This window comes from Heteronotia binoei, chromosome 1, assembly GCF_032191835.1.
Source record: "Heteronotia binoei isolate CCM8104 ecotype False Entrance Well chromosome 1, APGP_CSIRO_Hbin_v1, whole genome shotgun sequence".
NCBI classification, from domain to species: domain Eukaryota; kingdom Metazoa; phylum Chordata; class Lepidosauria; order Squamata; family Gekkonidae; genus Heteronotia; species Heteronotia binoei.
The window spans coordinates 115,844,409-115,868,376 of NC_083223.1; the positions used below are offsets into that span (position 1 = coordinate 115,844,409).

Below are 23,968 nucleotides of genomic sequence, written 5' to 3' on the forward strand. Positions count from 1 at the left end.
AAGTGGACTGTGTGGTCTGCCAACTCATTCCCCCACAACCAAACAGCTACTAAGATCGGGAAGAACTCCAAGAAAGTCAAATCTCTGTTCCACCCTGCATCTACCCATTCCTGGGGCCATTGCTCTGCGCACCAGTGTCATAAGAACATAAAAAAAGCCATGTTAGATCAGGCCAATGGCACACACACACACACACACACACACACTGTGGCTAATAGCCACTGATGGACCTCTGCTCCATATTTTTATCTAACCCCCTCTTGAAGGTGGCCATGCTTGTGGCTGCCACCACCTTCTGTGGCAGTGAATTCCACATGTTAATCACCCTTTGGGTGAAGAAGTACTTCCTTTTATCCGTTTTAACCTTTCTGCTCAGCAATTTCATCGAATGCCCATGAGTTCTTGTATTGTGAGAAAGGCAGAAAAGTACTTCTTTCTCTACTTTCTCCATCCCATGCATTATCTTGTAAACCTCTATCATGTCACCCCTCAGTCGACGTTTCTCCAAGCTAAAGAGCCCTAAGCGTTTCAACCTTTTTTCATAGGGAAGGTGTTCCAGCCCTTTAATCATTCTAGTTGCCCTTTTCTGAACTTTCTCCAGTGCTATAATATCCTTTTTGAGGTGCGGCGACCAGAACTGCACACAGTACTCCAAATGAGACCGCATCATCGATTTATAGAGGGGCATTATGATACTGGCTGATTTGTTTTCAATTCCCTTCCTAATAATTCCCAGCATGGCATTGGCCTTTTTTATTGCAAACGCACACTGTCCTGACATTTTCAGTGAATTATCTACCACGACCCCAAGATCTCTCTCATGGTCAGTCTCTGCCAGTTCACACCCCATCAACTTGTATTTGTAGTTGGGATTCTTGGCCTCAATGTGCATTACTTTGCACTTGGCCACATTGAACCGCATCTGCCACGTTGACACCCACTCACCCAGCCTCAACAGATCCCTTTGGAGTTCCTCACAATCCTCTCTGGTTCTCACCACACTGAACAATTTAGTGTCATCCGCAAATTTGGCCACTTCACTGCTCACTCCCAACTCTAAATCATTTATGAACAAGTTAAAGAGCATGGGTCCGCGAAAGTTGACGCCAAACTCAAGGGACCCCGCTGCGTCTGATGTAATTTGCAGCTCAGCTTCCAGCTGTAACTCAGCCCTCCAAAAGGAGACAACATTAAATGAGGTTAAAAACTCCTTCCATAGTAAAAGGTCCTCCCTCATGCTGCGGGAAATCCTGATTCGGTGATGCGGCTGGCGTAATCCAGCCATTATATCACACAACCTCCTCAAAAAGGAGTGACCAGGAGCTACCACCTTACATGCAAAATTGAAGTGACGCACCAGCTGCTGCAGCTCCCTCAAGGTTGCCTTTCGCCGCAGAAAAAACTGAGCAACCATTTCCTGCAGACCTAGAATTTTGTCCCTTGGGGGCGTGAAGTTTGTTGGAATGAATCAAGTTCAACCCCCAGGAACGTCAATCGCTGGGTAGGGCCCTCCGTCTTCTCATGGGCTAGAGGAACGCCCAGCTCCGCCGACTGCGCTGCAAAGCAGCCATCAAATGGGCGCACTGCTCGAAACCACAAAGAGGCTGTCATCCAGATAATGCACCAGATTGCTCGAACAAGCCTGGTGGCACACCACCCATTCTAAAAAGGAGTTAAAGCACTCGAAGGCTGCACAAGAAATGGAGCACCCCATGGGCAGGGCCCTGTCCATATAAAAGCACCCTTCAAAATGAAAACCAAGCAATTCAAAATCCAAAGGGTGAATCGGTAGGAGGCGAAAGGCAGACTTTATGTCACACTTTGCCAACTCAGCCCCTACCCCACAACGCCTTACCATCTGCACCGCTTGGTCAAAAGATATGTACCACACAGTACACAAATTTTCTGGTATGGCGTCATTCACCGATTCCCCATGGGGGTAAGATAAATGATTAATCAATCTGAACTCACCGGGGCCTTTTTAGGCACCAGGCCCAATGGGGAGACCCTCAAGGTACTCACAGGGGTGCAGAAAATGGGCCAATCACCTTACCCTCGGCTAATTCCTTCCCAATCTTCTGACGAACTATGTGCTCTATCCTTACAACCAACTTCAAATTATTGGCCATAAACAGCTTTCTGGGGCCCTGAAAAAGAATTCTAAACCCAAACTTAAAACCATTTAACAAATAAAGCTGATCTTCATCGCTTGGATAATCACGGAGCCATGCCTCAAGCACTGTCGCCCTTATTGGGCTGGGACCCTTTACCAAATTACTTATCGGCGCCGCCCAGGCCCTGCTTGCACTGTCCCCGCCTGAATTTACCCCTGAAAGAATGAGACCTCCTGCAAAGAGGGCACTTATGTTTGTATGGGCAATTCTTTTTACCACACACCCCCTGGGACCCAAACTCCCAACAAAGCAGGCAGGGTTGAACCACCTGCCCCGTTGCGGACACCAGAAGCAGTGGCTGTGCGCTGAACAACATGTCCACTGTCTGACCTATCACCCAGGTTAGGTCGTGCTGCAGATATAACCTGCAGCTACAGCTGTGGCTGAATCTGATCCTATTGAAGGGCCAGGTTCAAAGCCACCCACATTCTGAACTCTTCATCATATTGAAGCCAGGCCGGGCCAGTAAAGCTAGTATAGCTTTTGTAAATGATGTCGAAATACTGAAAAAGGGACGTGGCCCTCCATGGCTTGACCTGGCAATAATTCCGGCGTAAATAGTGAACCCAGGCACCCAGTTCGCCCATGTCCTGTCAACTTTCTGCTTCTTGATTTTCTCCTTTTCCCTATCATCCAAATCCTCTTTATCCTTTTTCTCCAGCTCCCTATAGAGCAGAGAGAATAGGTCCACGAATTCCCCTTTCAGTATCTTATCCTTGGTGGCTGGCAACAAGTGATCCCCAAGAGGTAAGGCCAGATCACCAAAAGGCAAAGCCTTAGCTGGCACAGCAGAGTATGATGGGTCCCAAGGATAAGAAATACCCCAGCCACCACAAGGTGCCACGGACACTCCCAGGAACTGACTGGGCAGGCCTCCCCAAGGACCCCAAGGGTTAGCCCGATTAAAGCCTCAAGTCCAAGGCTGGGAATTGTTAAAAGCTGCAGGCTGGCTATTGGCAACCGGCCCGAAGGTGGCCGACTGCCCCAATGGCCCCCAGGGCCAAGCTGTGGTAGTGTGTTGTGCAAACTCACCCCTACCCAACTGCAAACTCTGCAAAGCATCCACATTGGGCACCTCCACTGGAAGAGGCAACACACCCTCCGTTTTGTCCATAGAAGACCTGCTTTCAAGGGAAGACAAACGGTTAAGGATTTCTTCCTGGAAGCGCTTCTTAGCAGCCTGCTTGTCTGCCTTGGAAGTCAGGCCTGCTACACCCAATACGACTGGCTGCCTACTACTCGACCCCTCCAAAGCGGCTATTCTGACTAACACAGACTGCTCGAAAGTGCCATCCTCCTCATCAGACGATGAAGACAAAGGTGCTGACCACTTAGGAACAGGCTGCTGTGGTCTCGGTGCAGGGCACTTGCCCTTGGATTTGCCCTGTTCCTTAGGCATGATAATATGCCCAACAACAATGACAAGCCCGTCTACTGCCCTAACTGATGTGGCCCCTGCTCTACCAGAGGCAGGTGATGAACGTTAAAGCTATCCTCGAAATGGCCGCCCCAAGCTATCCACAAAATGGCCGCTCTTTTCCCCGGCAACAGGGAGGAAGAATCCCAATAAAAAGGCTGTCCTTGAAATGGCTGCCCCAAGCAATCCACAAAATGGCTGATCTTCTCCCCGGCAACAGGGAGGAAGAATAAAAAGGCTGTCTGTCCTTGAAATGGCCACCCCAAGCTATCCACAAAATGGCCACTCTTCTGCCCAGCAACAGGAAGGAAGAATCGAACATCTCCAATAAAATGGCTACCCAATTAAACCCACGATTAGCTAAGGCCTCCTTCCAAACTGTACTGTTTGGAAGAACAGCCCCACACACTCCCCCAGAAGATGCACTCCCCCAGAAGACTATATAAACCATGCACTCCCCCAGAAGACTATATAAACGAGGGTGGGTGGGGGGAGTTGGTTCCTCAGCCACTTAACTTTGGGGGAAAAGGGGGGGCGAACAGCACCTTCAAAAAGGGGAGAGGCACCGCAAGATACACTAAAACAAAAAGGGAAAACACAAAAATGCCGGCCGTGTGAAAACGCCAGGGCCAGCGACAAACCGCCGCATCAAAGACCCTCCCAAAGATGCTCCTGACACGATGAGACTCCTCCTGAAGACCACTGTGGCTCGCTACAAGCAGCCGCGGCAAAGTCCGACGTGCCAAGCACCACGGCCCAAAAAGCCACGGGGACTGGGAACAGGCCTCGTGCAGGGAAAGAGAACACAAGCTGCACTCTGCCTTCCCCAAGCACGAGGCGAAGAATGAGAGGAGGGAGCGGAGCCCGCTTCTAGGGCATGCCTGCTCCGCCCCCACCTCTGATGATACCCTGCCTGCTCTTCCTCCTTGTGAGGAGGCAAAACGGCCCCCAGACGCAAGGCTGTGTAGCCTGCCTCTGGATGGGAACCGCATTGATGCTAAATTTTAGAAGCACAAATCAGCAAGCAATGGACTTGCCTACAATGGACTTGAACCTCCAGCTACCTTACCAGCATATTTAAAGTCCATGATCCTTCCCCGATACTTTTTTTTTTTGAGCGGGCTGCTGGATTGAATGCTATATTAACCCCATAAATGTCAGAGTTTCCTTTTCAGAACATTGGTGTTTCTGCAATGCAGGGGAGATAAGTACCTTGGCTTGTCTAGGCCCGTTCTGCACTAGACTTTTAATCCTGGTCCAGCCCTGCCCCCAAACTGACAATCTACACTAAATCATAGAATCATATGAAAAGTGTTACAGTCCAAAAGGTCTCTAGGAAGTTTGCCTGGCCAACCAATGGGAGTTCCTCTGCACAGGTTCCAACACTGAGAGGCCCTGGTACTGTTCTTTGTATTCTATCAGGCCTAAGCAAGGCACCTCCTGATTTTCTTGGGAATCAAGGGGGCTCATACAAACGAACCTATTGTGTTTGGTGGTCAGGGGAGAGACAAACAGCTAAGGAGTCACCTGGACAGGATTTACACATCATAGGAAGACGTGTGTGTAAATAGAAATAGCATACTGAAGAGAAATCAGCCTGGCTGAAAAGTTTTACAATCTGAAAGGTTTGTGATCAAGAAGATTTTTCAGATATAGAAGTCTCCAACCATGTATATCCCATTCAAATGGTTTTTATCTAGCTTAATAAATGTGCATGCTTTGGTCTTTTTGTCTGAGTGTTCTTAAGTTAACTGGAACAAAATATTAAATTATAGCTAAGGATTTTAACGTTTTCCATAAAGACAGTCCCCAGTGTCTTTGAAGTCTGTAGCACATCTTGTTAGCTTTACTTACAGAATATTTGTTCTGCTATATGATTCGTTTCAGGATTTTTTTTCTTTTATTTTCAACTTTCCTTATTAAAACATTATTTATTATGCAATTTTATTGCGGCATATTTGTGAATTGTGAACTACAGCCAGGCTTAATATATGACTTCAATCAAATTTAGGCTTTTGACAGGTTTTGGCTCTAACTAAAATACAAACAAAACAACATTGTGGGTGAATTAGCAAATATATTTAGTTCCATTGGTATAAATGACAATTGAGTAAGAATGAGGAGAGGTTGAAACAAGGCTAGCTTTGATCTCTCAGAGACCAAAACAAATGTTTGTTTTTCTTAGTTGTTACTAAAAAAAGAAAGAAACTTTGAAGAGCTTTATTAACTAGTGTTTCTCATCTGCCCTGCCCCTATCCCAGAATATCTGAAATCTCTTTGGAAGTTTCAGAGGAAGGAAACATATCAGGAAGAACTCCTCGTGCTCAGTTGATTGAGAAATGTGACTGCCCTTTGGGTTATACTGGTTTGTCATGTGAGGTATAGTAATACTTTTATACATATTCTTTACATTGCATTTTCTATATTGTATTGACTTCGTTAGTACTGGTTGTAGAAGAGGTTGAAAAAAGGATTATATATATATAAGGATTATTATACATTAAAGGATATATAGACAAGAAAGAGTAAATATTTCTCCCCAACATCCCCTTCATTATAGTTTTTGAGTCATTTTCTATAGGATAATTTAATGGTCCTTGCTTCAAACATTTTGAATTTCAGATTTCATAACTAATCTGTTTTGCAACTATATTATTAATTTCCTTGTTATGTAATCTGCGTCACGTATTTCATCATTTCTAGATGCGAGCTATAACTGAATATACCAAAGCTTAAAGGAAAGACTGTAATTTGACAAAATGTAGGATAAAAACAACAGACAGACATTTCTGTTTAGAATCCATTTCCTCATACATTTGTATTCAAAACTTGTTCTATTTCTACATTGTAATACATTTATATGCATAAAAATACATTTATATATAATAGCCTATATACAGTAGCCTATTTCTCATTCTAAATTTGTCTCATCCTTGCATAATAAGCACATAATTTCAAAACTCAAATAGGTAGGTTAATTTCACCATTACTGAGTAATGCACAAGTTTATTTTTCCATTCTTCTAAGCTTGGACAAATGTCTGATTTCCATTTTGCTTTATAAACTATTATAGCTGCTGTTCCCATATATTTGAATATCTCTTCCAAAACTTTTGGTAATGTGTTGGGTGCTATACCTAATAGCATGTTCTTTGCTTCCATAGGGAATTTAAATTTTAGTAAGTTCTGCATTTTCCATGTATTTCTTTCCAGTATCTTTTTTCTTTTTCACAGGTCCACCACATTTGGTAAAAAGTTCCTTCTATATTTTGGCATTTATAACATTTCCTTTATATTTTTGTTTACTTTTGCAATGTCCTTTGGAGTTATATACCATCTGAAACACATTTTACACCAGTTTTCTCTTAATACTTAGCTGACTGTGAACTTAATTCCTTTTTCCCATAATGGTTCCCATTGGTGCATTTGCTCTCTGAAATTTTGCATCCAATTAATAATTTTTTTTCACTTATTCTTCTGTTTCTAAATGAAATAATAACTTGTATATCCATCGTAATAGATTATCTTTTTGTTTTATAATCATCTGTTCAGACTCAGTCATATCTCTTAAAACTCCATCTTCCATGCTGATAATCTTCTTTAATCTTGAAGCTGATTGGTGATATAACAACCAATGAATATTAATTCCTTCATCTCTAATGTCTTGCCAGGATTTGAGTTTCCCCTATTTACCATATTAACTGTATATTAGAAAATTGCTTTTATTTTTCATATTCTTGTTGTAATGAGCTTCTATTGGGGACATAAATTGAGAATTTGGAGGGCTCAATACATTCCAGCATGTAAACCATATTTTTAGAAGTCCATCTCTAACTATAGTATTTCTTTCTTGTTTTGATTGTTTTGGTTGATTTCTTTATTCATAAGTAATTGTGTAAACCTGCATCTAGGTCTGCTGATTCAAGTTTTACTATTCTTTTTCGTAGATTTTTAATACAATCTGCAAACCAAACCAGGCTTGCCACTTGGTAGTGTAATTTTACATTTGGAACTGCTAACCCTCCTCTTTTTTCTCTCATCTTGTAGTATTTTAAAACTTAGTTTTGGTTTTCTGCCATTACAAATAAATTTGTTTTTGTCACTTTGACAGTGTTTTTTCTTCAATGCATATAGGTAACATTTGGAATTAAAAATTTAGTTTTAGCAATACATTCATTTTGATTGCTGAAATTCTACCCAGCCACAAGATGAAGCCTGCTTGTATCAATTTCCAAGTCTCTTGACAATGGTTTTTAAAAATATTACAATTTTGTCCAGTCATATTTATTCCCAGATATTTAATTGGATAAGTATCTATTGTACATTCTGTACTCTTTATAATATCTTTTTCTTGTTGTTGCATTAAGAATTTCATTATCATTTTTGTCTTCTTCATGTTGATATTCTGAAAAGGATCCATATTCTTCAATATGTAATGATTTTGGGGGACCCACAACTATTAAAACCAAGTTGTCTGTGTAACTTCATTTTAAAGTCTGTACCATGTACTTTTATTCCTTTGATCCTTGTATCTTAACTGATCTTTGTAGCTAAAATCTCTGTCACAAGAATTAATAATAAAAGTGATAAAGGACAGCCCTGGCATGCTTCTGTTAGTTTTCCAGTTATTAAAATCTTTGCTTGTTTGTTTGAATATATACTTTGCATTTAGTTCCAGAATTCCAAGCCACAGTCCATATATTGACGTATATTTAGTAGAAAAGGCCATGTTATATAATAATAATAATAATAATAATAATAATAATAATAATAATAATAATAATAATAATAATAATAATAATAATAATAATAAATTTTATTTATATCCCACCCTCCCCACCGAAGCAGGCGCAGGGTGGCTAACAAGACATGGTATGTACCATGATTATTATACAAGTCAATTATAAAATACAGTTAATAAATACAATTAAAACAGTTACATAAAATTTTTAAAAACTACAATAAATTAAAGGTGCTACATTCAATAAGGTGTGTATCCAGATGGCTAGATATCAATGTTCCTTATAGGCTTGTTGGAAGAGGGTGGTTTTGCAAGCCCTGCGGAACTGGTTAAAGTCCCGCAGGGCTCGCACCTCCTCCGGTAGCTGATTCCACCAGTGGGGAGCCATTACTGAGAAGGCCTGCTCCCTCGTTACTTTCAGTTTGGCCTCCTTTGGTCCAGGGATTTTTAAAAGACTTTGGGAGCTGGATCTCAGTGCTCTCTGGGGAACATGTGGAGAGAGGCGATCCCTAAGGTAGGCAGGTCCTCGGCCATATAGGGCCATTATGAAATGCTGTCTCTGCATCCAGAAATTAAAACACTGTTTTCTTTTCTTTTTCTTATTCACAAATTCAATTGCATCTATTATAAATCATATATTAACTTTTATGTACCTCTATTATAAAGCCTGTTTGATCAGTGTGTTTTAAATTTGGTGTACATTTTCTTAATCTTTCTGCCATTATTGTGGTGAAGATTTTATAATCTACGTTAAATCAAAAAACAGGTCCATATGACTGTGGTAGCATTGTGGCACTGCCTTCTTTGTATAATAAGGTTATTTACTTCTCTCACCACATCAGGCATACTGTCTTTCCTTCTGTTATCTCATGCATAGCTGTCTGTGGTGGTATCAAAATATTTATATAATAACATTGCTATCAGCTTATCCAAACCTGATGCTTTATTCTTTTTTATTGCCTGGAAAATTACTTGAAATGTTATTGCTTGATTAAAAAAATTTCTGTGTTCTGGAATAAACTTTGTAATCAGAATATATTTTTAATATTCTCTTATTCCTCTTTCTTTGACATTCATCCTGTATAACTTATTTTTAAAAATTATTCCGGATCTTTTTTACACTTTATTTTATCATCTTGCAATATCTTACACTTTATTTTATCATCTTGCAAAAGAGCATCATTTAGTCTCCATCTTCTTCTTGATTTTCTATTCCATTGCCAAATTACCTCTCGTCTATAGGATCATGGTCTGCAAATATCTTTGGTTGAATCTCTGCTTTATCTTGATTCATTGTTAAGCTTTTGGATATCCAGCACGTATCCATTCTTGAGTATGTTTGATGTCTATCAGAGAAGAATGTGAAATCTCTGTCCAGGCATCTTCTAGTTTCAACATTTCCAAATATTGGAATACAGTTATTGGTAGCTTCCTAGTTTTAAAATTTCTGGATCTATCCATTGGATGCAAAACTCCATTCATGTCTCCAAAACCATTATATTTTCATCTTGGAAGCATAATTTTTAAAAAAAAAATCTCAAAAACTTTAATTGTAGTATTGTTTGGCACATATATTGTCATATATCTTGCCTTCTGGAGCCTCATTTTTAAAATTAAATATCTTCCTTCTGGATCTCTTAATTCTTCTATTACTTCTAATTGTGGGTTATTTATATAAATTTGGTACTTTCCCCCACACTTTTTATTTATGAAGCAAGATATACTTTACCAAGAACATGTTCATGTTTTTTTTCTTTATGTCAGTTTTTTGTAAGCATAAATTATCTGTTTTTTGCTTTTTATGTTGGTTGAAAGTTTTTTCTGCATTTTGTAGAATTCAGCCCATTAATATTTACTGATACTATTTTTAGTTTTTCCATTTTGTCTCAACATTGATGCCATGACCATTTCTTCACATGAACTCTTAGATGAACTTTCCTTTGAATTGGTTGGAAATTTTCTTTCAGTTCTTCTATATGAGTCCTTAGCTTGCAGTTCTTTAGCTATTATTGGCTTGTTCTTCTCTTTTGATTGCTTTCCTTCCTTTCGATAAGCATACCTCTATTGTGAATGACATTTTCCAGTTATATCTTATTTCTGTCTTTTGTAGAATCTGTCTCAGCAAATCAAAATCTTTCCTTTTCTGTATCAGGCTTGTTGGTAGATCCTGAAAGATCTGCATTTCTTTTTCTGCTATTTTAAATGGAGATTCCTTTTGCTTCTTTAATATTTTGTCTTATGTTTTCTTATGAGTAAAGCAAACCAGTATATCTTGAGGTAGCTTATACTTGAAAGAAAAAAAAAACACCTTAAATTCATTCTGAATACCTGGTCAATATTAGGAAAGTCTCCTTGTATCTTCAAATAACCTTGAAGCAGTTCCTGAAATCTCTCTTCCAGTTTTGAGCCCCCGGAATCCTCTGGTATGTCTTTAAAATGCAGGTTAATATATATGCATTGGGTTTCCAAAATTTCAGTTCTTTGTTCTGCTTTCTCAACCTGAGAGACTTGTCTTTCTAGATATAGATTATTCTTATTTTGCTTCTTTTTCAGGCTTACAATTTCTTGTGTTTAGTCTTGAAATTTTGCATTAATCTCTGATAGTCCAGCCAGTAGTTCTTGGCATGTTTCTTGATTGTTCTTCTGAGTTCCTCTCTCTGATTATTGAATGTTCTTCTGGACACTTTGAATATTCTTCTAGGGTTGAGACTTCCAGGATTGGAAAATGGCGAACTGAGCTGCTTTCCTTAACAAGGGCAGGCTGGCACTTCTGTTCAGGGTAGTAAAAGGCAAACTAATGCATTCTGCCTACTTTTCTCAGCTAGAGAATTGTCCAAGATATGCACAGATACTTTAAGGAGACTTACCTTGGCTAAAAGGGAGTCCCGGAGGGGTCTCCTTTGCGGCTTTCAGGGATCTCCGGAGAGAAGTTGCATATTCATCATCTACAGAAGTTTCCAGAGTCATTTATTTGACTTAAGCTCGACAGGATCTGAGTCTTCTTTTACAACTTTAAACATCTAATCTACCAAAGACTGGTGTCGATTTGGATAAACTACAAAAAAAAGGTATCGATTGCTATCTTTTCTCTCCGGGGCTAACTAAAGCTAAACAAAACAAAATTAAAAGGTGGGAGTTGGATATAATGGAAGTTTGAAAGGAGGAGAAGAAAAGGGGCTAAATTTGAACTTTGTAAATCTAAAAGACAATGCTAAAAGAAGAAAGGAATTTATTGTTTAGTCTATCTGCGATTGAGGAAGTAGCCCCATCCTCATAGATCTGTAGCTCTCACAGTCAACACAGGAAATACGTCAGACAATGCGAGATTTCTCTACCAGTAAAACGGGACTTGGTGGCAGGAAAAGCAGGAAGTACCAGAGGAAGAAGAGAAGTGAACAGCCTAATCTAGGATTATAATACCAGAGAGAAACATCGGCATCCATTGTTGGGAGGACAAAGTTTTAACAACGTTTTTAAAGTGACTGGGACAATAAAAATTGGTGGAGTTAATTGAGTTGGTAATTTTAAAATAGGAACTATTGGACAGTGGTGAAGAAGATTTGAATTGGATAAAGGGAAAAGAAGGAAATTTTTTAAAGTGAAGCAAGAGTTGCAGCCACCATTTTGGGGGAAATGAAAACTTTAAACATTAATATCTGAGCCTGGGAGGCTCAGAGGACGGCAAAATTGGGTTCATTGGAAAGGGCAAGCTTCACTTAATTAAACCTGATGGTCCAAATTTAATTTGGTGAGATAAAAATTTTCAATTTTTTTTTTTACATGTCAGACCCGAAGCAAATTTGTACTAGGTCTGCTTCAATGGAGAAAATGCAAGCCCAATTAGATGCAATGGAAGCCAGGATAATGAAGGGGGTGAAAGAAATGATAACTGCCTCAAAAAAAGAAATAAGAAAGGATATTGAGGACTCAAAAAAAGAATTTAAAAAAGAGATAGAGAATCTCAGAAATGAGACTGTAGTAATAACAAAAAAAGTACAAGAGGTGGAAGAGAGAGTGAAAACACATGATTCCACCTTGTTAAAATTACAAGAAAAGGTGATAATACATGACTGCAAGTTGATGGAGACACAGATTTGTCTGAGAGGTGTACTAGAAGATAAAGAATCTGATTTGAAAGAATACATAATAAAAATAATTGCAGAATTTTTGGAGGAAGAACCTGAAGGGAACAGAAATATGTATGATTATATGTATAGAGTGAATTCACTCTATGCAAAAAAGAACAATCTGCCAAGAGATGTGGTCATAAGATTTATGTCAAAAGAAATGGTGGGGAAAAATTATGAACAAACATTTTGAAAAGACATTGATAGTGGGAGGTAGCAGAATAAGAATTATGAAAGAGTTGCCAAGACAAGTGTTAACTGCAGGAATGCATATAAAAAACTGACAGAAAAATTACGTGACAATGGAATGAGATACAGATGGATAATACCTGAAGGTTTCAGCTTTGAACTTCAAGGGAAAAGGATTACAATTACAAACACACAGGAACTGCTTAGATTTTATGGAAAAAATAAAGAATTTGCACCATGATGGATTACAAAGTGATATCTTGGAGTGTAAATGAACTAAACTCACCACAAAAAAGAAGGGCAACATTTGATTGGATAAAAAAAGAAAATTGTGATATAGTTTGTTTACAAGAAGTGCATATTAGACAAAAGGATTATAAATGTTTATGGAATAAACAATTGGGACTAGAATTCTATACATTGGCTGAACAGAAGAAGAAAGGAGTAATTTTTTATATTAAAAAAGAATTAGACCAAAAATTGGATTTTAAAGATAAAGATGGAAGATATGTAGCAGTGGAAATTTTATTGAATGATAAAAAACTTTATTGTTGAGAGTTTATGCTCCAAATGGTGCAAAGGACATTTTCTTTAAAAATATTACACAACATCTTGATGAAGTGATTTATGAGCAAATTTTGTTGATGGGGGACTTTAATGGAACAATTCAGAACACAATAGATAGATCTGGGAAGAAAAAAATTGATAAAGAAGGGAAATTGCCAAAATAATTTTTTGAGCTGGTTAAACAAGAGAATTTGGAGGATATATGGAGGAAGTTCAATCCTGAAGTACGAGACTATACCTTTTTTTCATCCAGACATAATTCTTTTTCTAGAATTGACATGTTGTGGGGTACTAGAGATTTGGGACTTATAACAAAGAAGATAGAGATTTTACCCAAAATAGGAGCTGACTATTACCCAATAATGTGGATTACAAAATTGTCTAAAAAGTCGAGAAGATGGAGAATAAATGAAGATTTACTACAAAATAAAGAAATAGTGACATCTTTAGAAAATGAAACTAAAGCTTATTTCCAAGTTAATGATAGAGAAGATATAGAATTTCAGACGGTATGGGATGACTATAAGGCAGTAATGAGAGGAATATTAATAACACTGAATAATTAAGATAAGAGAACAAAAGATAAACAGATCTTGGACATTCAAAATGAAATTAAGAAAAAAAGAAGGTGAATTTAAAAAAAGGCCAGGAAAAAAGAAAATTATAAGGGAGATTACAATATTGCAAACACAAATGAGACATTTGTTAAATAAGGAAATGGAATGGAATTTGAAAAAATTACAACAGAAATCCTTTGAGGGAGCATATAAACCTGGAAAGTACTTGGGTTGGCAACTGAAGAAAAAAAAGAGAAAGTAAAATTATTAACAAAATTGTGGTTGATGGAAAAGAGATGGTGGATCAAGAAGGAATAAAGAGAGAATTTTTTAAGTATTATGCTAATTTATTTAAGGGTGTTAAAGTAAAGAAAGAAAGGATCGAAATGTATTTGCAAAAAATCAAAATAGCACCCTTAACTGAATATATGGAAAAATTTTTGAACGATCCAATTGAAAAAAATAGAAATTGAAGCAGTGATTAATTTAATGAAAGCTGGAAAGGCACCTGGACCAGATGGATATACCGCAAAAAATTTTTAAATGCTTAAAGTAGAATTAGTACCAAAACTTCAAAAATGGATGAATACGATAAGATCAGATGGGAAAATACCCAATACATGGAAAGAAGCTGTAATTTTGCTGATTCCAAAGGAAGATAGAGATGTCACGAATGTAAAGAATTATAGACCAATTTCATTATTAAATAATGATTATAAAATATACACAAGAATTCTGGCAGAACAACTTAAACAATATTTAATAAATTTTATAAAGGAAGATCAAGCGGGTTTTTTTCCCAAAAGGCAAATAAGAGACAATATTAGAACTGTTGTAAATATTGTAGAATATTATGAAAGACATCCAGAGAAGGAAGTTGCATTATTTTTTGTGGATGCAGAAAAAGCTTTTGATAATTTGAACTGGGACTTTATGTTTGCAGTAATGGAAAAAACAAAGTTGAGGGAAAACTTTATAAGAATGATAAAGGTAATATATACTGAACAACATGCAAGGTTATGTATAAACGCAGATCTCACAGATGAAATGAAAATTAGCAAAGGTACAAGACAAGGTTGTCTGCTTTCGCCATTGTTGTTTATAATGACTCTTGAAATCTTACTGTTGCAAATACAAGATGATGAAGAAATAGAAGGAATGAGAATTAAAGGTTTTACCTATAAATATAGAGCATTTGCAGATGATATAATGTTTATAAATGAAAATCCTGTACAAGTAACACCTTTGCTGTTAGCTAAAATTCAAAATTTTGGAGAATTGGCGGGGCTTTATGTTAATAAAGAAAAATCAAAACTTTTATGTAAAAATATGCAAGTAAACAAACAAAAGGAACTGCAGAGCCTAACGGGATGTGAGGTTACCTTTATGTTACCTTGAGGTTATTTAGGTGTGGAAATAACAATGAAGAACATTGATAGTTCAAAAATAATTATGAAAAGTTATGGCGAAAAATGGATGAAGATATGATAAAGTGGAACAAGCTTAATTTGTCATTGCCTGGGAGAATACCTGCAATTAAAATGAACATTTTGCCGAGAATAATGTATTTATTCCAAACAATCCCTATTGTGAAAGACAGCAAGCAATTTAATAAATGGCAAAGAAAGATTTCAGAATTTATATGGACTAGGAAGAAACCAAGGATTAAAATGAAAGTTTTAACAGACGCTAAAGAAAGAGGATTCCAGTTACCAGATTTAATACTATATCATGAAGCAGTTTGTTTGGTGTGGATAAAAGATTGGGTGACGTTATTGAATACAAAACTTTTAACGTTGGAAGGTCATGGAAATTAATTCGGCTGGCATGCTTATATGTACTAAGGGAAGAAAAAAATGAATGTTTTTTTCTCTCACCATTATATAAGAAACAACTTGCTAAATATTTGGATGAAGTATGAGAAATATGGCGATGAGAGAAAACCACTATGGATAGTGCCTGCAGAAGTAATAAAAATGACAGCTGAGTTAGGAGAGCGAAAATGGATGTCATACAATCAATTATTAAAAATACAAAGCGGTAAAGTAAATTTGAAAACTGCTGAGGAGCTGAATTCTAAGTATGATTGGTTTCAAATACAACAAATAAAGAGTTTGGTGGAAAGTGATCTTAAAACTGAAGGAATAAGACGAGAACAAGTTCTGCTTGGAGATAATGAAAAATTAATTTCAAAAATTTATAAGTTACTTCTAAAATGGTCTACAGAAGATGAAGTAGTGAAATCTCAAATGATTAAATGGGCAATTAATGTAAATAAAGAAATACAGATGGACATATGGGAATATTTGTGGAAGAACTCTATGAAACTCTCAACATGTCAGAGTGTCAAAGAAAATTGTTTTAAGATGATGTACAGATGGTATATGACTCCTAAAAAATTGACAAAGATGAACAATAAGATGCCAGATAGATGTTGGAAATGTAAAAAACATGAAGGTTCTTTCTACCATATGTGGTGGACTTGTGAAAAAGCAAAAAAGTATTGGCAGATGATTCAACAAGAGATTTCTAAGATCTTGGGTTACGAATTTAACAAAGTGGCAGAGACTTTTCTGTTGGGATTACAAATGGAAAAATTTCCAAAAGAAGATAGGACTTTAATCTGGTACTTGCTCTCAGCTGCTAAGACATTGTATGCACAGTTGTGGAAGCAAGAAAAAATACCAGAGAAATGAGATTGGGTTATAAAAGTTATGATATGGAGTGAAATGGACAAGTTAACAAGAACCTTAAGAGACTATGATTTAGATGTATTTAAGATGGAGTGGAAAAAGTTCAGAAGATACGTAGAAAAAGAGTGGAAAATAAAAAGACATTGGACAATTTTTGATAATTGTCTAAGTATGAGTATAAGTCTACTAAGTCTAAGTATAATGACTAAGTATAAGAGGGAAGAGGATATGAATTTTTGGTTCTTATTAATTAAGGGTACCTTTAATACTAATATTTTAAGTATAGTACACCGGCGGGGGTCAAGTAACGGGGGAAGGGGTGGGTAGAAAGTAATATATGGGATAGAGGGGAAAAGTAGTTATTAATGATGCAAGAAATTGAATATACTACCATATGTTACTAATAAAATTGTTTGAAACAAAGAATATTCTTCTAGGGTTGCCAATTCCCAGTTGGAGGCAGGGGATCCCCCAGTCCTCTCCCACTTCAGGGTTATCAGAAAGCAGGGTGGGGGGTGGAGGGAAGTGTCTGCTGTGCACTCCATTATACCCTATGGAGACTGATTCCCATGGGATATAATAGAGAATTGATCTGCAGGTATTGGGGCTCTGGGTTTTTGGGTTTTTTTAGGTAGAGGCACCAAATTTTCAGCATAGCGTCTGGTGCCTCTACTCAAAACACACACCACCACCCCCCCCCCCAAGTTTCAAAAAGATTGGATCAGGCAGTCCAATTCTGATCAGGCAGACCAATTCAAAAGAAGATGCTGCTATCCTTCATCATTTCCAAATGGGGGGGAAGACATCTCCTTCTATTTTCATTTTGCCTTTTTGATGTGTTCCAGCTGCCATTATTCTTTTTGCCCTTCATTTTCTAAAAATATTGTACAAATGTTCCACATACTGTTTCCATGTACTTTTTTCTATGCATATATGAAAGTTTACAACTATCACATTTTATGTTGTTAAAATAACCAAACTATAGTGAATATCTGTTGTAATAGGAAATTGTTATAAATCTCTATATAAAAGAGTTTGTCATATATAATAAACACTAAATATGAATAAAAGAAAAAATATAAAAATTGAAACTTATTTTCTAATAATCATTTCATAGTCATTCCAAAGCGAATCTTTTAAAATGAGCCAAAAGATCTGTAAAATTTATTTGAAAGAAAAATATATCAGTAGCGGTGTGGGGGTTGGCCTTGCTGGCAAAAGCCCTTTATTCCTCACTGACTTTGGTGTTGTCGGAACCCAAGCAGAGTCTGAATGAATCAGACTCCATTGTGGATTCACCATTCAGTTGGATCTCCCCCATAAAGGGAGGTATAGAGATAGAAGAATAAATTCTCTCTATCCTGGCATAATATGCCTACAGCGAGTTAAGTTTGGAGCTTTTAGAAACGCTCCTGTTAGCCCTGACCTGGATAGCCCATGAGTGAAATACAAAGAAAGCATCTTTAAGACCAACAAGTGCTAATGTTTTAAGCATGTTTTAAACTTTTTAAAATATATTTAATTGTGTTTGTCTGTGTCCTTTATATCTCTCCTACCTAATCTTAAATAAGTGCACACATGATCTGGCCCAACATGGCCCGGCCCAACAAGATCTTATTTATGTCTGTCCGGTCCTCATAACAAATGAGTTTGACATCCTTGCACATCAGCAACATCAGAAATGCTATCAGTACTTTGGAATTCTGGCCGCTCCCCCTCCTCCATTTTCCTCTCATTTTTCTCCTGCTACTGAGATGAGCAGTAGAGGGGCAGAACATCTGTCACCATTAGTAGGAACTTGGCAACACTATCCTAAGAAAAGATAAGCACTCCTGAGCTTATTGATTTGAGTGAATTTGAAAGCACATAGCTGTATTTAGGATTATTTGTTTATTATTTAAAGCAGGCTTTAAATAATTTATTTAAAATTTAAAATGTATTTAAAATAATTTAAATAAAAGTAGTATTTAAAATTTATTATTTAAAGCTGGCTTGGCATCAGGGGGTATGGTCTAAAATGCAAATTAGTTCCTGCTGGTTTTTTCTACAAGAAAAGCTCTGCATGAAACAATGGTGACATCAGGGGGTGTGGCCTAATATGCAAATGAGTTCCTACTGGGCCTTTTCTTTTTAAAAAGTCCTGGACAATACCAGTATATATGTTTAAAGCTGTACCTGATGTATTGCTCTTCTATGGATATAACAAACCCAGAGGAACAATAACTATATTCCTAGGGTCTATGGCACCAGGGATTCTGCCATTCAAGTTAAGGGAGTTCAAAATTGAGAGGCAGGACCGGATCTACATGTTTTTTGAGGGGGGGGGGCAAAATTTAAAAATGATCTCCCCTTTTGGGCCATTTTGTCTTATGGCCCCATAGAATACAATAGACTCCATGTCCAATTTGTTGACCCCCCCTCCGTCAGTGCCCGGGGCAAGCACCCCCCTTCTCCCCCCCCCCCCCTGCAGATCTGGCCCTGTTGGGAGGTTGTGGATAGGCCCTTAACAGGACTTCCCTACTATGGTTGCTGTGAGCCAGGTACATTATGGGGGTAAGAGATTATAGTAGTGCAGCAGAGATCAAATTTATGTGGGATTTTAAGGAGGCCTTTGGACTCTTTTGTGCTCCTGATAGCATCATAGTGATTTATACTACAAAGTTTGCATTTCAGAACTGGGTTCATGAAAAGGAAAGAGGAAGGGGTTTTTTTTCCCAGGTTGCTTTTTTTTTTTTAAGGAAAATTATTTTAGATGAACCTGTTTTGAATTAAGCCACAGGGAGTTTACCCACTGGTTTTTTAAAGAAATGTTTACTATTTTGAAATAGTGGAGATTTGGGAAGACCACTGAAATATTGTATTGGGTAATCTTTTTTTTTTTTTTTTACAATTTAAATTTTATTGGATTTTTTAAAACTTAACTGGCATAATAAACATAGGGGGTTTGATTCCAAGCATTACAAACAATTAGTGTGTGAGATCAACATATGAATCCATAAACCGACATTCAAACAAAATTAAAAAGGAAGTTTCATATTAATAGTATTGGGTACTCTAAAAGATTAGGACCCTTCTGTTGTAATGATTTTGTTATTGTTTTTACTTATACAGTGCCTAAAACTTTTTGGCACTGTAGAAATATTAAAAGATAAGAGGGACCTTGCCTGCAGGCATACTGTCTAGTAAAGTTGTAATGTATTAGGGAGGAATGAGAAGAAAAGGGATAGGAAAATGAGAAGATGTAGAATTGCTTTTTTTTTTTTCATCTGTCAGCTTTGGTAGTAATTTTCAGTCTGCTTACCAATTTTTTTTGCTGGCTGGGAAAAAAAAACTATATGAGCTGGATTAATTTTATTTCAAGGTCTCAGGACATGGTAGCATTTTTATTATTTTGAATTCCCTATTTTTATGGTCTGTACACAAGCATAAATAATGTTCCCATGAAGACATATTTTGCTGGATATCACTAGGTATTAGCCCGTTATCTATCAGGCAGCATGTAGGCAGATATTAGCTTGTCATCTCTGAAAAATGCACTAAGGACAATGGGAAAACAGAGTACTCCTGCTCACTTTGCACAGCTGGTGGAACAATATATTTTTTCCCCTAGAATAACATTTTTCTTAGGAAATAGAGGGAGGGATGCATAATATTCAAGGAGGGAGCATCTAAATGAAAGTCTTCTCAGGCTGGAATATGAAAAGCTTGGTGCTCTTGAGCTACCTCCAGAGATCTGGCAGCAGTTTTCAATTAGCAGTAGTGCTATTACTTCTTTAGTGTACTGTGCATTGTTTGTGAAACAGCTTGAGGCTTGCCTTTGGAGATAGGAAGGGCAGGTTGCTTGTCAAACGTAGCCAGGATGAAGGTGTGTTTGCAATCCTCCTGAATCCTTCTTACAGAGCGCACAATATAATGGATTTTTAAACATATTTTCTTGCAGGTATGCTCCCCAGGTTTTTATAGACTCGCTTCCACATCAGCTAGCAGAAGACCAGGTCCTGCTTTAGGTGCCTGTGTGCCGTGTCAGTGTCATGGGCATAGTGACATGTGTGATCCTGAAACCTCTGTTTGTCAGGTACAAAGCTTTTCCTAAAGCATTGAACATATTCTTTTTTCTTTGGATGTGCAGAAAGTTTATTTGCATTATGACAAAATAGCAGCCATTGTATACAATAGATTTAAATTCTTTTTAGTGTTCTGTCTCAGTACACACTTTTCACAGTAAACATGTTTGCTGCATATGTACTGGTGTTTGCAATGGTAAGCATGTTAAAATATGAACTGGAAATATCTACCAGTTGGATCTGGCTATGTGATAGCAGAAGAGGAGTTCTATTTAATGCACTTTGTGCAAGAGCTGCTTTAAGATCAAGCACTAATTTTTTCCATCTCTGATCAGTGTTGATTTATACAAAATGCAATCATTACATTCCAGTTTGGAGCAACAGTATGATTTGACCAAAGAAGGTAGTTTGCTGAAATGCCTTGTATTATGTGTTGCACAAGATGACTTCATGACTGATGCAGCAAGGGTTTTACTACAAGAAGTCCATATTACAAAATTACCAATGAAAAAGGCATGACCACGGGTCATTCAGACTCAGGTGACAGTATGCATTTTGTAGAAAAAATAGGTGGTGGGGCACATCCAGGGATTGTTATGCAGCTGCACATACTATTCAGTGGACAAGGAGGTGGAACCCTCAGAAGGATGAGGTGGAACTCTCAGAAAGGTTCAGGAGCTGCGCTCGTGTAAGCTCCCACTGAATCTGAGGCCTGGGGATGACAGGTTTTTGTGCCCAGCACATCTCTTTAAAGAGCTGAGAATGCTGGAGTTCTTTGTAGCTGCCCCAGAAAGCTCTTTCTTCTCTTCTTCACAGAACTGCCATCATAACACCAGTGGTGACCACTGTGAAAGGTGTGCTGTTGGGTTCTATGGGATTGTTAGAGGCACTCCTGAAGACTGCAGGCCTTGTGCATGCCCTTTGCCTATCTCCAGCAACAAGTAAGCATGTCTTACAGATTCCCCTTTTGCTTTGGTTTAGATCTCACTCACAGTCTTCTTGGGTCAGTTGTTAATGATGGATACGTACTAAGTAGTGACCAAACTACCCTGCTAAATTGTTTTTCCTCCAGAAACTGCTTCCAGGCTAATTAGCAATCTGGAAATTCACAAAGGGTGGAAAATGTAATAGTAAATGGATAATGAATGAGCATTATAAAAATTATTCTCGCAAGTGAAGCTGGAACAGAGCACTCAAGTTCAGTATAGTCACAAGGGAGCAATAGAGAGACTTATGCTCATATTTTGTGCTGCTATAAAAGCATTACAGCGTCTTGCTATGGGCTTTGTAATATATTGAGTTCTTATTTAATATTTTGTTGGTTTGGGGCAACTTGTGAACAATCAAATAATTTAAAAGAGAGGCTATCCTACTAAATCCATTTTGTTGGGTATGCTATTTCCCATACCATTCTTCTTCTTCTGTGACTTAACATGTTATTAATTTGATGCTAAGGGCCTCTCTTTCTGTTTTTTTTTTGTTAATTCTCTTTTTTATCCTGTATTGGACTGCTTGTTTAAAAGACTAATGCCATATAGATTTCACTCCTTAATAGCAAGACGTATCTCACTGTTTTTTTTCTGAAGATGTTGTATTATTGCATTTACAATTTAAACTCATCCCTGTGAGCATTTCTTGGCTGTGGGTCTAAGATTAACTCATATGCCTCAGTTCAAGAATACACTTCTATATGCACAGATATCTCCTGCTGTTGGTAGAAACTCTTGTTCTTACAACAAACTATCAGACTCAGGTGACAGTATGCAATCTTTTCATCTCTTCTAAGTAAAGGTGAAAGATCAGCTTCCTAATATAGAACCAAATTCTGCCTGTTTCTCTGAAATGACAGCAGGATTGTGCAGGTCAGAATGTTAGGTCACAATTCCATACATCTTAATTGCCTGGAGTCCTTGAATTTAAACCAGTTAAGTACTTGTATAATGTATTGGCCAGTAGCTGCTTGTGTAATGGTTAACTGGTGGCCCAGGTTCCACAGCAGAGCATAACTGAATATGAAGCAGAACTTGTGCCCTTACTGTAGGTCATAAATATGGAGGTACAAGGGTTGCTTATAGAATCATAGAGTTGGAAAGGGCCATACAGGCCATCTAGTCCAACCCTTTTGGGATCAGCCTAGAGCATCCATGACAAGTGTTTGTCCAGCCACTGCTTGAAGACTACCAGTGAGGGGGAGCTCTCCACCTCCCTTGATAGCTGAATCCACTATTGAAGAACTCTTACTGTAAAAAAGGTTTTCCTAATATCCAGTTGGGTACTTTCCTCCCCTTAATTTAACCCCACTATTGCAAGTCCTCTCCTCTATTGCCAACAGGAACAGATCCCTTGCCCTCCTGTAAGCCCTTCAAATACGTAGAGAGAGCAGTCATTTCCCCCCTCAACCTCCTCTTCTCAGAATGAACATTCCCAAGTCCCTCAGCCTTCCCTCATAGGGCTTGGTCTCCAGGCCCCTGATCATTCTCATTGCTCTCCTCTGTGCCCGCTTCATTCTGTCCACAACCTTTTTGAAGTGGGGCCTCCAGAACTGCACACAATATTCCAAGTGCAGCCTGACCAATGCAGTGCACAGTGGGATTATGACATTTTGTGATTGAGATGATATGCCTCTGTTGATACACCCCAAGACAGCATTAGCCTTTTTGTAACTGCATTGCACTGGCTGCTGATATTTAATTTACAGTCCACCAGTACCTCAAGATCTTCTTCGTGGTCTCTGTGCTTCACACTCATGGGATAGTGCGCCTGCGCCAATCCCCGAATCGGTATCTGCAAAAGCCCGGGATTTTTTCGCGCTCGGCGCCACCAGGCATGCGCAGGCGACCCACTGCGCATGCCCACCGGCGCCCGCGCGGCAATCCCGCCAGTTCCTTTCTGACCGCTGCGCTAGAGAGGTTCCCTTTCTGATTCTCCGGTCGGTGAGAGCGATTTTTTCTCTCGTTCCAGCCCGTTTGGTCTTGTAAATAGTTAGTTAGCTAGTTATTAGTGTTAGTTAGTGATAGTTAGTAAAAAAAAAAAAAAAAAAAAAAGAAGAAGAAGCGTTTTCTTTGTTGTCCGGCGGATCGCCCTTTGGGGTGGTCCGTTTCCGTTTTTACCCCCCTTTCTCTCAGGCGTTTCTGAGCAGAAGGAAAAATTTTTCCCGCGCGACCGCTTATGGAAAGTCGCTGGGGGTTTTTTAAGCGCTGCCGGGCTTGTGGGAGGAAGATTGCCCCTCCCGACGGACATTCCCTGTGCCTGCTGTGTTTGGGGGAGGCGCACAGAGTTGAGTCGTGCCCGCACTGCCTTCGGTTCTCGAAACAGACCAGGAAGAACCGTGCAGCTCGATTATCGGCAGCGCTCACCGAATCGGCGCTTCGACCTCATCGACCGATGGAGGTTTCGGCACCGAAGTCGACCGACACCCCGGCACAGGAGCTTGCATCGGC

The 23,968-nt window shown here is 38.4% G+C and overlaps 1 protein-coding gene across 8 annotated transcripts in view; it reads left to right on the top strand.

The window, feature by feature from the left end:
• The window catches only part of LAMA2 (laminin subunit alpha 2), a 900,941-nt gene that overhangs the window by 669,114 nt on the left and 207,859 nt on the right, over positions 1-23,968 (top strand). For all 8 annotated transcript variants that reach the window (XM_060239150.1, XM_060239173.1, XM_060239164.1 and 5 more), the window contains 3 exons: positions 5,853-5,970; positions 20,405-20,539; positions 21,345-21,469. In XM_060239150.1, the coding sequence (XP_060095133.1) occupies positions 5,853-5,970; positions 20,405-20,539; positions 21,345-21,469 (378 nt within the window). The remainder of the gene's footprint in view (positions 1-5,852; positions 5,971-20,404; positions 20,540-21,344; positions 21,470-23,968) is intronic.